This window comes from Mauremys reevesii, linkage group 15, assembly GCF_016161935.1.
Source record: "Mauremys reevesii isolate NIE-2019 linkage group 15, ASM1616193v1, whole genome shotgun sequence".
NCBI classification, from domain to species: Eukaryota; Metazoa; Chordata; order Testudines; family Geoemydidae; genus Mauremys; species Mauremys reevesii.
Window position 1 is genome coordinate 44,808,133 of NC_052637.1, and position 14,360 is coordinate 44,822,492.

At 46.4% G+C, this 14,360-nt stretch overlaps 1 protein-coding gene across 1 annotated transcript in view; it reads right to left on the bottom strand.

Moving 5' to 3' along the window:
* FASN (fatty acid synthase) overlaps positions 1-14,360 on the bottom strand; it is a 68,153-nt gene that overhangs the window by 23,488 nt on the left and 30,305 nt on the right. Inside the window, exons 15-28 of the mRNA XM_039501396.1 lie at positions 12,256-12,371; positions 11,635-11,810; positions 11,125-11,316; positions 10,725-10,805; positions 10,439-10,624; positions 9,912-10,091; positions 9,461-9,664; positions 7,149-7,459; positions 6,630-7,016; positions 4,113-4,277; positions 3,773-3,891; positions 3,496-3,650; positions 2,828-3,031; positions 748-898 (exon numbers count right to left, since the gene is read on the bottom strand). Of these exons, the coding sequence (XP_039357330.1) occupies positions 748-898; positions 2,828-3,031; positions 3,496-3,650; positions 3,773-3,891; positions 4,113-4,277; positions 6,630-7,016; positions 7,149-7,459; positions 9,461-9,664; positions 9,912-10,091; positions 10,439-10,624; positions 10,725-10,805; positions 11,125-11,316; positions 11,635-11,810; positions 12,256-12,371 (2,627 nt within the window). The remainder of the gene's footprint in view (positions 1-747; positions 899-2,827; positions 3,032-3,495; positions 3,651-3,772; positions 3,892-4,112; positions 4,278-6,629; positions 7,017-7,148; positions 7,460-9,460; positions 9,665-9,911; positions 10,092-10,438; positions 10,625-10,724; positions 10,806-11,124; positions 11,317-11,634; positions 11,811-12,255; positions 12,372-14,360) is intronic.

Consider the following 14,360-nt stretch of genomic DNA (forward strand, 5'->3'; position numbering starts at 1 on the left):
GGAAAATAAAGAATTTTCAGTACTGGAAGAAGCAACTCCCTGTATCTGGAATGGAGCGTGGAGACCACACAGACTCTCCAATTTGTACGAAAATGCAGCACTGTGCCTCTTTAATGGGAATACAGGTGTAGTCTGCATTGACTCCCACTTAACCTTCACTGCCAACTGAAGGCCCCACTCTTGTTCCTTGAAAAGGTCCTTAGTAATTTAGGGCCTGACTACCTCTCTCTATTCACACCCACAGATACAGCTAGACTCTTCTGGCACAATGCAGCTAGCAGTGCCCAGGGTGAAGCCATTACAACAAAGACAAAACATTCTTGGTGGAGGGCCTTCAACTGTAAGCCAGCCTACCAGAGCAGGTAAAACTGAGCCCCGCTTACTTAACTGTTTTAAGAGCATACTGCAAGTCCCACCTTTTTGGCCAAAGCTTTCAATAACAGATAGTCAAAACTAAACCTTCCCCCCAGTGTAGATACACCCAAGCTACTGAAGCAGACAGAGGCAAAGAGAGGAATCTGCTATAGCTCAGTAATGGTGCTTAGCTACCATAGTGACAGATACCAAGGTACATGACTCCAGTGTCTGTGGGAAAACTGATGTATAGAATGCAAACAGCACAGGCCAGTCAAGAAACTTGATACAAGACACCCTGTAATCATCCCCAAATGAGACTTCAGTTTCATTCAGGCAACTGCATGGTATAATCTTATCAACATGTGGAAAAAACAGAACAAAGAGACCTACCAGTTCTCTGGCACCTCCCACAAAAACCTCTTGTCAGAGTCCACCACTGTAGCCAGCCCTTTTGCTGGGAGCAATCCCATCACCCTTTTTCCATTGGGGTCCCGTCCTGAGAATTCCATTCCCAGCATGCACTGCTGCAGAGTCCAGTTACCTGAGAAAGGGATAGAATTATTGCAATAAAATATTCACCAACAAGAACCATCTCTCTGAAGCTGTGATTGGAGTTTCCCCTCATCTTTCTCTCTCCCCAGCTCCAGGGAAAACATCTCCAAATCCTGAAATTAGCTTCCTGCTTGCATACCTCATTAAGCATAGTTGCTTATTTTCTCTTCCTACAAACTCCCCAGAAAGCTGAGAAGCACTGCCAGTCACCGCTCTAGGATAAGCTGACCACCACAAATCTCAATTTCTATTCTCAATGCTATCGTTTTAGCTTCTCGCTTTCTTTTGGGAAACTGTATTGAAATCTCATCTTGTTTGCAGGATCTTTTCCCTCATCTCTGAAAAAAACCCATCAAACATTAGGTCCTTTGGGGATGCTGGAATTCAGTCATTTGATCTATAGACAAGAAGGATTCACACTAAGACTCTGATTTAGGCAAAGAATAGACACATTTAGGGTGGCTAGACTAGGTTGGGGACACTCCCCAGTTAAGTCAGCTAACAACCAAAAGCCACCAACACTACTTTAGTTCTTCACAGCTTCAAAACTTCTTTACAGACAAAATATTAATTCTCACAACTCCCTGTGAGGTAAGAGTATATTAGCTCCATTTTACAGGTGGAGAAACCAAGGCACAGAGCACTGAAGTGATTTGCCCAAGGCCAAAGAGGCAGTCTATCTATAGCATGAGTGGAGGACTGTTACCTAGGAACTCCCAGATTCTAATCTTAGTTCTTAAACCAGGGGTGGGCAAACTTTGTGGGTCGAGGGCCACATCTGGATGGGGAAATTGTATGCAGGGCTGGGGTAGGGGGTTGGGGTGCGGGAGGGAGTGCAGGGTGTGTGTGGGGGGGTGCGGTGTGCAGGAAGGGGCTCAGGGCAAGGGATTGGGGCAGAGGAGAGGTGCAGGGTGTATGAAGGGGCTCAGGGAAGGGGGTTGGGGTGCAGGAGGGGAGTGGAGTGCACAGGGGGCTCAGGGCAGGTGTTTGGGGTGCACAGAGGTGCAGGGTGCAGCAGGGAGCTCAGGGCAGGGGTTGGGATGCAGGAGGGGTGTGGGGTGTACCGGGGGCTCCGGGCAGGGAAATGGGGGGTGGAATGCTGGCAGGGTTCAGGCTCCGGCCTGGCACCGCTTACCTAAAGCAGCTCCGGGGTGGCAGCGGCACTCACTGGGGCCAGGGCAGGCTCCCTGCACGCCTGCCCTGTTCCCGGCCCCGAGCCACTCCAGGAAGCGCTGCGGCCCCTGGGGGGGAAGGGGGGGAAACAGGTGGGCAGCGGAGGGCTCTGCGTGCACTGCCATTGCTGCGCCTCCAGGTACCTCCCCCGAAGCTCCCACTGGCCACTGTTTCCTGTTCCCAGCCAATGGGAGCTGCTGGGGGTGGTGCCTGGAGGCAAGGGCAACGCATGCAGCCCTCTGCGCCCTCCCTGCCCGGAGGCCCCAGGGAAGTGGTGCTAGCTGCTTCTGAAACCGGTGGGGGGCCTGTGGCGCCATGGGGGGCAATCCCACGGGCCGGATCCAAAGCCCTGAGGAGCCGGGGCCAGCCCGCCGGCTGTAGTTTCCCCACCCATGTCTTAAACTGACACCTTTTGGGGTCTTGGCCAAGTCACTTCACCTCCAACTCAGTTCTCCTTTTCTGAAAAGGAGTAATACTCACCTCATACGTGAGCTGTGGGGAGCATTAAATTAAATACTATATAAATGCCAAATAGTATTGGCACTGCAGTAGCACTCAGGAGTTCCTGGCACTCATTTCTATGTTTAGACAATACCTCTTATTTTCAAATACCAACCTTGCATAAGCAAAGAAAAAAAGGCTGATTTACATCTAGTGTGCTGGTAAAACTGGAACGTTCTCGTCACACTTGGAAACTTATTTACATAATTTTAGTTGTGAAAACTGCCCAATCTCCCCAATTCACCTGGGATAGCATCCGGAGAGAGCTTCCCTGTAGCCAGCATAATATCACGGAAATTAAGAGATGCGTAATAGACCCTGCAGAGTTGAATGTTAGGATTGGTGGTGTGGAAATGGCGAAGTGGAGAGGCAATCCAGCGAAGGGATGAGAGGTCCCCACGAGTCAGCACATTCACATAAGCACAGTCTGTCAACTCCTGAGGCTGAGCTGCAGGAGAACAAGGAAAAGCCAGTGACTTCTTTGAGGGGGAAGAGATCTTTACACACATTAACACGGCATAGACATTTCATTTGATGGAAGAGGTTCCTTGTACAGCAAGGATAGCATGCATACTATGGGACAGACAAGGCATGGGAGCCACACATGGGTGAGGGGAAATTTTCCCATTTATAGCTAGCCAGTTCCTCCCATTCACCCCACCCAAGACCCTCCTCTCCCTGTAATCTCACCTGAACACTACAAAATAGCTCATTCTACCTAGTGACATTGGCACATGGCATTGTCCTGTCATGGACTTGGGACAGTAATTACCCAAAGGTACCACTACATCAGAGGAGTAATTCCTTGGGCCAATAAAAGTTAAAAGAAAAAGTACCTCCTCAAATCTCACTCTAAGACCTGTGGGGGGAAATGCTGCCAAATGACCATCAGGCCCTGATCATAAAAGTCACCTTGCTGCAACAGAAAGTGTCTGAAGGAGCCCCACTTTCCATCACGATACACATTCATCACCAGGTCTCCCTGTAGGATTTTCTGCATCTCCCTGGCAGAAGGGCTTGTGGGAGGGATGGCCGAGGAGGAATTCAGGTTGGAAACAAACAGGCATCTAGAGAGAAAACAAATATTCAATCCACATTTGTCATTTTACTTGCTTCCCTGTCATGTGTTGACGAAACTGATGGAAGATCATCTCCTCTCCAATTGTGACTAAATATTGCTTTTTTGTACCTGATCCTGTGGCCCCCTGGTTCCTGGCGTAGACAGTTCACCATTCCCACAATTCCTGAATTCCCACAGCTGGTAGCAGTCAGCCACACAGGCTGCTCAGATGGATCAGCTAAGATCACCTACAAGAGAAATCCCAGCCAGGTTGATTAGGCTTCACAGAAAAGGAAAGGGTTCTTATTTCCATAAGAGATGGTTTGAAAGAAACTCTCTGGTTTCTCTATACACAGGGAAAGAGCTCTGTGAAGCGTAGATACCCTGTTTTCAAGGCTTCTTGTCTACTGTATGAAAGGCCTGGAAATAGGAGAGACATGTAGCCAACTCCATACACAGGAATTCTCACCTTTAAAGATTCCACCCACTTGTAATGGGTCTCCTCTACAGGCAGGAAAATAGGGATCTTGGCAGAAGCCTGCCGGCGGCACAGGAAGATGGCTGAACCAAAAAATGATTTCTTCACAGCAACCAAATTCAACAAGGTCTTCCTAAATAAATCCTCCCATTCTGCCTGCCAAACCAAGAAAGATTAAAATTATTGGCAAAGAGTCAGGAAAGATTAGAATTGCAAACTAGACTTCTACTGTGTGCAACATGTCCTCAATGGAAGTCAGCTCGTCCTATCCTCTTTCTATACATGGGGTAAGCTTTTGCCAGAGATCCTATGCATCAACCTGGTTATTTCCTCCCCAGGTCAGTTTGATAAATACTAACTATGGTAAGACTATTGTCGAGTTTTACACAGGACTTCTAATAGTCACAACAAGTCACTACTTCCACCTCAGCAGCTCTCCAAATTGTCAAAAGATATTCATTTTTATTTGTATTACCATCGTGCCAAAGAACCCTAATCATGGACTAGTACCTCGTTGTGCTAGGTGCTGTAAAGATGATATTGCAACTATCTTAGACCTGCTACACAAGCTTTGGGCACACCCAACTTAGCAAACTAATAGAATTAAATATTAGGTCACATCTCAGACTATAAAATCAAGAGGTCCTTATATGTTCCAAAATACTTAAGTTGTAGAAGTTAGAGATCCCTCCTTGAGAATAATGAGGACTGTGGTGGCTCTCTGCCTAGCAAGAGTAATGCTGCTTATAAACAATGACGACTGGATTTAAGGGTTACTGACCTAGGTCAGGGGACTGGGACCAAGAAATACAGAGTTCTCTTTTCAGCACTTCTGGTTGTCATACGTAAGTTAACAACAAACAACAACAACAGAAGTAGAGTGGACACAGCAACTTGAATCCCTCCATCTGGAAGGGCAGCTGGCAGAGAACAAGAGGAAGTGGCTGCAACGTTTTCTAGAAGCAAGTGACATTGCAGCAAAAGAGGAGGAAAATTAAATGCTCTTCAGCTCTATGCGTGACAGGTCCAGAGACACATATTAGTTCTACAGTACAGTCTAACATGAGCATGAAAGGGACTGGAAACAGAAAAAAAAAATCATTCAAAAGTTTAAAGAGTACTTTAATTCATGCAAGAGTGTCACTTGGGAAAGCCACATTTTCTTTCAAAAGGTATCAGGTGCCAGGTGTCACTCAGCTATGGCACTTAACTTTTGCCACCCTAGGATTCTGACAGAATAAAAGACCTAAAGGAAGGTATAAATCAACGGTGAAAAAAAAAAAAGTGACTTATAAAGGCACAAGAACAATTGAGTAACTTTGATTCATAATACCTCCTTTTATTAAATGTTTAGAAAAAAATTACTGAAGAAGTCTAGTGATCACAACAGGTCAAATTCTGCATTCACATTACATCCAATGGTGCACTGTTAATTTCAGTAGGATTGACGGTATACACGAGGGAAGGATCTTACTCAGTGAATTTGTTACTATCAAGACAGACCTCCAGTAACTGTAGGAGAATTGGGTTATAAACTCAACAGATTCACATTTTATATTGCTGGTTGACAAAAACATTGCTGTGCATAAGTCTGATCTTTCAGTAAAGAAGGTTCTGAGCTTGCACCATTCCCTCACTCTTGGGTAAAACGCAAAATGAAAGCTCATGCTCATTAATCATCTCAGAGGACTTTTTGCAAGAGAGTTGGGCTGTTAAGAATCAGTGTCTCAGCTACATTCCAACTCCAGGGATTATATTTAACTCCCTTATTTCCATTTGCTGTTTCAATGGGTTATAGTATTCTTTTTCACTTCCTGTCCTAAAAAAGTGTTGTGTAGCACTACTGAGTAGCTGCTATGTTCCATTTAAGCATCTGGACTGGATAAAGGATCTTCCTCTATTTATGAAGCATTTTGGAGCCCCACAGGAAGAGAGAGACACTATATAAACAGCTACTGTAATTCGTTAAGGCCTGGCTGTGCTATAAGGATACTCTTCTTGTCCATGGCTCTCTCTGGAGCCCAGACACATCCTGAGGTTAGACAGTGGAGTCACTGCAAAGCATTGAGACACATTCTCATTTTCCCAGATGCAGAACCCATTGCCTTCAGCATTCCAGAGCAGGAAGAAAATAGAACAAATGTACCTTTAACTCAGAGCCCCCATGATAATACAGCAAACAGACTAGAGCAACTAGTTTGCAGATGGAGTATGTTTTTATATGGAGATCCATATGAACTAAAACGGGTCACCTGAAATACATTATGAAAGGAATTTTGACCTAAACTCACCTGAATTGACTTCTCTACTTTTGCAACACAGATGGATTCAGAACTAGTCTCTGATGACTAGGAATATTTCTATACATTCCTGAGAAGGGACAAGATAGGATGGAGCAGCCATTCAATGAAATGAACTGCCTGAGATTCTGTGTGCAACAAAGTGGAGTCTAGGGCTAACTGTAGAGCAAACACCAAAAAAAGAGAGTCTGGAAAGCCAATTGCTTACCTGAGACAAGAGGCCTCTCTGCTGAAGATCTGGAGTTGTAAGGAAACTGGTGATTTCTCCAAGCGTTTCTCCTTTGAGAAGGGTGTGCAGTAAAATAAACCCTCCTTCTTTCACCGTGGCTGCCAAGTTGGAGAGAATCTCTGCTGGGTTCCCAAAAATGCTCACTGAGCAGTTGCACACCAGCAAGTCAGCACTGGTCAGGTGTCCAGGAGGAGGGCTGATAGGATCCCACTGGGTAATGGAAACACCAGTTTCCTGCAGCTGGCTTTCATCGACTGAAAGGATCTCTGGGGCTCGGTCAGTGGCAGTGTAGTCCAGTTGTAGCATGGGCTGAGTATTTAGGAGACCAGTAACACGAGAGAACAGACGTCCATCTCCTGCCAGAGCCTGCAAGGAAAGAAACAGAGGGAATAAGATGGACGTCGTTAGCACATTATGATGAGAGAAGAAAAACTGTTGAGATTTCAAAGCCTCTTAGAGATTCGGTCTATAGTTTCTCATCCTGGGGTCCCAACTAACCTCCACTATCTTCATCCTGTGACTGGTAATGTTCTCCAGTGCTATATCCACACAAGCCTTCAGCTCAGGAGAATCTAGCAAGGCATTGAGTAGGGGATCATCCTGGAGATGCATCTTCTCTCGAGTAACAATCTGTTCTAGCTCTGAATACAGGTTTCCATTCAGTTCCAGGTGGCAGATTTCAGCAAGGATGTGGAGGAGGCCCTTCTGCATGGACACAGTCTCTCCAAAGGCCCCCACTGTCTCTAGCCCTGGGATGGCCAGTTTGACTCCATGGAATGCTACTTTCTCCTGTAATTTGCAAATCAGACCTAGAGCAGAGGAGGAGGAGAAAAATCAGTTCCTTACACAGCTCTTCCTCTTCCTCCAGTCCTGCAGAGGATTCCTTCTCCAAATAAGTAACAGCAAGCAGAACTGCTGGAGGACAGCATCACTCATGGCTTCCCACAAATGTTAGCCATGGGTCTTGGTTACTGCATAGCCCAAGTATGTAATCCATACAACCCAGTTACAGAAACTATTTCCAAACAGGAGTTCATTATTATCGCTGATTTGTATTGTGGTAGCAGCCAATCAGGCTAGAGCTCATTGGGGTAGGCGCCATACAGACACATAGTAAGATAGTCCAAGCAGGGGCGGCTCTAGGCACCAGCAAAACAAGCTGGTGCCTAGGGCGGCAAAATCTAGGGGGCGGCAAAAGGCTGGGGCCCCGGACCTGCCGCAGTCATGCCTGCGGGAGGTCCACCGGAGCCCCGGGACGACCGGACCTGCCGCAGGCATGACTGCGGAGGGGGCGCTCGTCCCGCGGCTCGGCTGGACCTCCCGCAGGTATGACTGCGGCAGCTCAAGCGGAGCCGCTGGACCCGCGAACCGTCCACAGCCGCGGGGGGTCCAGCCGAGCCACGCGGGACCAGCGGTCCCTCCGCAGTCATGCCCGCGGGAGGTCCGCTGCTCCCACGGCTCCGGGGCGCCTCCCGCGCATGACTGCTTGGGGCGGCCAAAACGGTAGAGCCGCCCCTGAGTCCAAGAGACCAAAAAAACAAATGTGACCCCTTAGTGACTGGGGTTAAGACAGAGGGGTAGAGCTCATGACAGATATGTGGCATGTTTGTGCCATATGTTTGTTTATTTTATATATATTTGTTTGATTTACTTAAATTCCTTTGTTTTGGGAGAGTCTTTTGGGGTGGGGGGGCACTCAGGGTTACAGAGAGAAAGACTAAGTTAGAGAAAGAGGAAGGGGAAAAAAAAAAAAGGGAAAAGGGGAGAGATGAGAAGGATCCAAATCAGGGAAGTCCTGGCAAGAACTTCTAGGAGCTCCCAGTGACTCTTGCTAAAAATTCCACTAACAAATTTAATATCAGATCAGTTTTCTTGCCCGGAAAACAAAAGATCAGTCTCTGGATGCTGCTAGATCATCTGTGCCAGGAACACCTTCCCTGGGGCTCAGAAATATTCCTGAAGAACAAGGTTTTTGCCTTTTGTAGAAATATTCCAGGAGAATGGGTGGGATTGTCCTCCCTGGGTCTCCATCCCACCCCTTAATAGTCTACTATGCTATGCGTATCCTCAGTAGATTTCTCCAGGAACAAAAAAGTATAAACAGTTCCAACATATGTGCTCAATACCTCCTGGAGCTGTACCCTCCTTGGTTATGGTCAGAAGAGTATGTTTGTGGTTTAGGTGAGAACATATGAATAAATGCACATAACCCTCTTTGCAGGCACAAGAAGGAAATCTGCATTAAGATGGGTTGTAATGCGTCTCCTCCAATATTTGAAAAGCGATTGGGCTAGACTCCTCCCAGAGGTGTTGAGGGTTAATATACATCCTTGTGCATCTTCAAGGACAACTGCAGCAACTGACATATTCAACCCTGGGGAAGGGGAATTATACCCCCACCTCCACCCGACTCTGGGAGTCTCATAAAATTCCAGCTGAGACTCCATAGGAGCTCTGCCTGTTGAGGAGGTCTTGGAGAAATGCTGAATCAGCCCATCTCCTTGGTGCCCAAAAGGCTGGGTTGGTGAGTCAGCTGGTCCCCCAGCAGCAGGTCCACTGTGACTCTGCTTTGGGAAGACTTCTGCTGCAATGGGTCACAGCTGGCTTTTGCCAGTGGACTGAATCACAGCCACAGTGTGCATGTCAAAGCTAGAGTAATCTGGACTTGTTTCCCTCAGTAGAAGCAGGGACAGATCCTTGCTGTTCTCCAGGCAAAGATTCCAAGAGGCTGTGCAGGTACATACTCACTTCACAAAGAGCCCTTGACACCTGCTCACCATCATGTTATAGTAGTACTGAAATCCCTTTACCTTTGCAATGTTCCAAATGGGCACAAAGATGGGCTTCTGAAGACAAACAATCACTCTCAACATAGGGCACAAAGCAAAATTTTTCCAGAGTTGGAGGTATCTGTTCCTGCTGTCGCCGAGGTGCCACAGTAGCATGGAGCCCAGAGAGCCGAACACCTCCTGCCATGATGTTATCAAGGCAACGGTCAACAACAACATCAAAAGCTGCAAGGCAAGAAGAGAACATGCAGATAAATGTTGAAAGTGCCATATGAAGAGGCATTGCTGTGCTTACTATGGTCAGAGTAGGTCCTGTGTCAAAGTACACAGTAGGAGTAGCAGCAGAGTGACTTGGAGACCCATAGGTCTTACAAGTCTCTCTTACTATTTTGGGCAGGTGAAGCTGCTTCAGATCACCTGGAGAGCCATAAAGAAGCTGGGAAAATTCCAGTTGTGGCAGAGGATTCATTACCTTCAGTATCATCCTTGTATTTGTGCACTCGCTCTTGGTGTAGTGATGGATCAATGCACACAGAGCGTATTCTAGTGGGTAAGCGGAGGCTGTGACCTGTCTCACCCAAGATGATCATCTGCAGCAAGGTGTCAAGGAAAGTTACCCAGTTCCCATTCCACAGGACTTTTCCTCTGTTACCTGGGGAAGAGAAACAGCCCCATCAGTACTCTTTCACCCAGCAGACATAGGAGAATATCTGCTTCAAAGACAGATGAACAGAGATCTTGTTTTTTCTCATTTTATCGACTGCACAGGCTCTGCTCCACACAACTATACCTGGGAATGCATGCCTGCCTGCCCTGCCCAGGACAGACCAGCCTCCTCACTGCTCCATCAATACAGTTACAATATTCTTATCCTGTCATGCACTTAGGCACGCCCACTCCATGACACTTTAAATACAGTCCTTTTAATAAACAGATCACATTCATTCACATCATTAGTCATAGAACTTCCTTGATTATCTTTCTATAGGAAAGACACACCTTCATTGTTTGATTCTAAAAGTCCCTGGAACGTTGGCCCATAATCATAACCACGCAGACGCAGCTCTTTGTAAATATCTGCCTTGGACAGACTGAATTTGGGCCTCATGTTTGGTGGGGTCTCCAAGTCAACTTGCTGGTTACGGAAATTATTTAGAGCAGTTTCTTCCAAAAGGCAAATTTTCCCTGACAGACATAGTATAGAGAACAAGAGCAGTCAGTGTTCAGACATATACAGCATGGGATTCTTCACAGTAGGCAAGGACAGCCAGAATTATCCGCTTACCACTTACAGCCAGGTTTCCATTCCCAGACACTTCAAAACAGTGGGAAATAGGCAGAAGTCTCACCTCCAGCTGTGTTGAACCTGCAAACGAACCCAGAGATTGCTGAAATGTGTGTTAGGGAGACCCTTCCATCCCATGTTCTTCCTCATGCACTCCCTCCACTAATTGTCCCAAATTCCCCAGAAACTCCTGTTTTTAACACTACCTTCTGCCCCACTATGCACAACATGGAACAGAGACAACATGATATCCCACTTCAGGATGTATAAACAGGGTAAGGTGGAGTGTAATGTATTTGTTTCCTTCTCCTTCCCCACTGCCATGCAGTCTTCCCTTCTGCCCATCTTTCCCAATCTTTACTATTCAGGCTTGAGACCCCAGATGCAACCTCTCCCTCACCTTTCTTGGAAAGGATTGTTGCCTGATGGATTGTAACCTCTTCAAAAATAACAGGCATTTGTTCCATAGCAATCCCCAGAGACCGTGCCAGAGTTCGCCAGGCTAGCACCAGGTACCCAGTTGCTGGATACAGGACTCTGCCATCAATACAGTGACCAACCAAGTAATTATCGGAGGATTCAGAATTCATATCTGCCAGTTAAATAAAGAACAAAAATTCCTTTAGAACTCACTCTGAAGTCTTCGCTTCCTGGAAGGTAGGAATTTCCAGGAATTTCCTCACAACCCTCCTGGGCACATAGAGGTCTTAAAGCTGCTATTGTTCTCAACCAGGCCAACCTCCCAGATTTGTTCAGATCACTTCATTTCTAACCTCAAGAGCAGTTCCAGACATATAAAGTTAGCACACCCTCTTCAAATAAGGTTTTGGTGATGCTGCTTAGAGGACTTTATATTCCCATTTTGTGAACAAGAGAAACTGAGGCAGAAGTGAGGAAGACAGGTACGCACCAATATTATAGATTGATGCTGATGAAGATCCCCCAGAGCCGGTGGGAAAGTCTTCAGCTTTTGGGACGTCCCAAGTCTGGCTGTGGTCCCACAAGATGTAAGGAGATATTAATGGGGTTCCCACTGGGGCAGGATATTCAACAAGTGGGAACAGATTATTTGAGAGAACATTTATTCTGGAAAGACAAAGGTCAAGAAAATTTAGTGATTGTAGCCCTGACAGTGGTGATAAGTTATCACAGTCTGTGGGATTCCTATAGAAAGGCCAACAGCAAACCTAGCACCAGAGTACACCAGCAACAGTCAGATTTGCAATTATAGCACCAGCAGTCCCTGAGACACAATGCTTGTGTCCAGGAGGTAGTCTAACTTCTAGTTCCAAGAGTCCTCAGAATTTAACTCCTCTTGAAAAATGCATCTACCCCAACCCCAGCACTATCATTTTCTTTGCAATAGTCTTAGGTCTGACCGAGGGACATCTCTTCATAGCGACAACATGACTGTAGCAGAGACATATTCCCTAAATCCTTCTTCAGGGTAGCCAAGGGGCTGTCTCAATCCCTCTCAAAAGGTACATACCAAAGTATAGGACACAAAACACTGCTCTCAACAGCTCCTTACCCAGTTAGGTAGATCTTTCCAACATGTGTCAGGAAGAACTCCAGATTGTTTTTGTGCTCTCTCTTCATCAAAGGTAGTATGGTGCAGGTTGGTTTCAAACTTCTCCTCAGGATAGCCTGATCAAGCAAGATCATTGTCAGAGGAATTCATTCATTTCCTGGTTGTAGCAGTCCCCCTGCCCTACAGCTCTCTCTCGCTCTCTCTCTCTCTCTGGACCTTAGACTTCTTCTCTGGCTATGACATTAAAGTCTTTTGTTTGAAGTTCAAGTACATTTGTTTGGCATGGGGAAGGGGAGAGAAGAAAAGGAAGAGGACACATTCCCTTGAGCAGGATCAAAAGCATAATAAGGAGAAAAATCTACCTAATAGCCCTAAAAAACAACCAACCAATCCCCACACCCCAACATACTAAAATCCCACAGAAACACACAATGAAAGCCAAGAAATGCAAAAGAGAAGGTGGTAACAAACAAGTGAAACAACCACATCTGCTTGGTCACGTTGGGCAACTCAGGCAGGCTGCAGGTGCAGTAGCACCCCAGCTTGAAGCAGTAATAACGACCAAATACATGATTTCTGATTTCAGCACCCCCACTATAAAAACTGTTCTACCACCCATGGCACAACCTGCATATTTTAATTAGATACATTTTACAGAAAAACAGTAATGTAAAGCTGCACACTGACCCGGGGGGGGGGGGGGGGCGGGGGTAAGTGGAGAAAGGGTAGTCAATGCAACTGAGTTAGTGTTGATGGTGCTATATGGTAGCTTTTGTATTGTCTCACTGGGTTCAACTGTAGAAGCTTAATGTTGCATTAACATTGTTGAGTTTAAGCCTCTCTTTCCCAGTGGCTGTATCATTAAAAACTCTTACCAAGCCTTCTGAACATCTGTATTACTTACATCTAATGGAATTAAAATCAAGATATTATTGTATACCATGTTAAAAATGCTACTACCCTTGTTTTTCCTTTTCCTTGTCAGCTTTACAATTACCACCTAACTTTTAGTTATATTATATCTTTAATTACAAAGAGTTATAACGGGTGGGCAGACTATGGCCTGTGGGCTGCATCCAGCCCGCAGGCTGTTTTAAGCTGGCCCTTGAGCTCCCACTGGGGAGCAGGGTCTCGGGCTTGCCCCGCTCCAGCGCTGCGGCTGGGGAGCAGGGTTGGGGGCAGCTCCACATGGCTCTTGGAAGCTGTGGCATGGCCCCGCTCCAGCTCCTACACCCTCCAGTGGCCCCCTCTGGCGGTCCAATGGGAGCTGCAGGGGTGGTGCTTGGGGATGGCACAGCGTGCAGAGCCGCCTGGCCGTGCCAGAGCGGGGCAAGCCCAGGTATGGATAGACATGGGTGCTTCTGCTGTCACAGATGAGCTTTAAACTACCATGCTGCACTCAGTGAATACACTGCTGCTCCATTGAGAGGCAGTACCTTTGTACCAGTAGCAGTAATTCCTCACCAGGAACCTGAGACACTTTGTGCTTTTGCTTTATTGAAGTGTGGGAAGTGGGCATTTCAAAAGATCAAAGGCTGTGAACCAGGCCTGAGGGTTGAGAATAGGGATTCTTCTCCCTAGAGAAGCTGTCCAGAATTTCATTTCCCTTAAGGATCTCCTATTTGTGGAGGCCCAAAATAAGACAAAACACTATTTCTTTTAGGAATAACGACCTTTTCTCCTGGTAAGGCTCTAGCACCACTTCTATGGCTCCCAATAGGGCCAAAAAAAATCACTGCTCTCAACATTATCTCAGGAGAGGAATTCCAAAATGGGGAGCTTTTGAGCATAGCTAAAGGTACATCTGGCCACAATTTCCTTATAGGTTGCAGCTCTCAAAATTAAGGCCACTGAGGAATACATCTTTCTTCCCAGCATAACCAGTCATTGGATCCTTAATTCTCCAATGGTCACAGACACCTTCCTATCTTTAGACTTTCCATGTGCAGTAAAAGCCACAAGAAGAAATGGTTACTTATTGCAACTGTGCTTCTTTGAGATTTGATGCAGTCATGTATGCCCCTTCAGTTACTCACAAGCAGTATCCACCTCAAGAGGCAGATCTCAGAGTCTCTGGATTGCAGGACTACCCTACCCAAACTAGC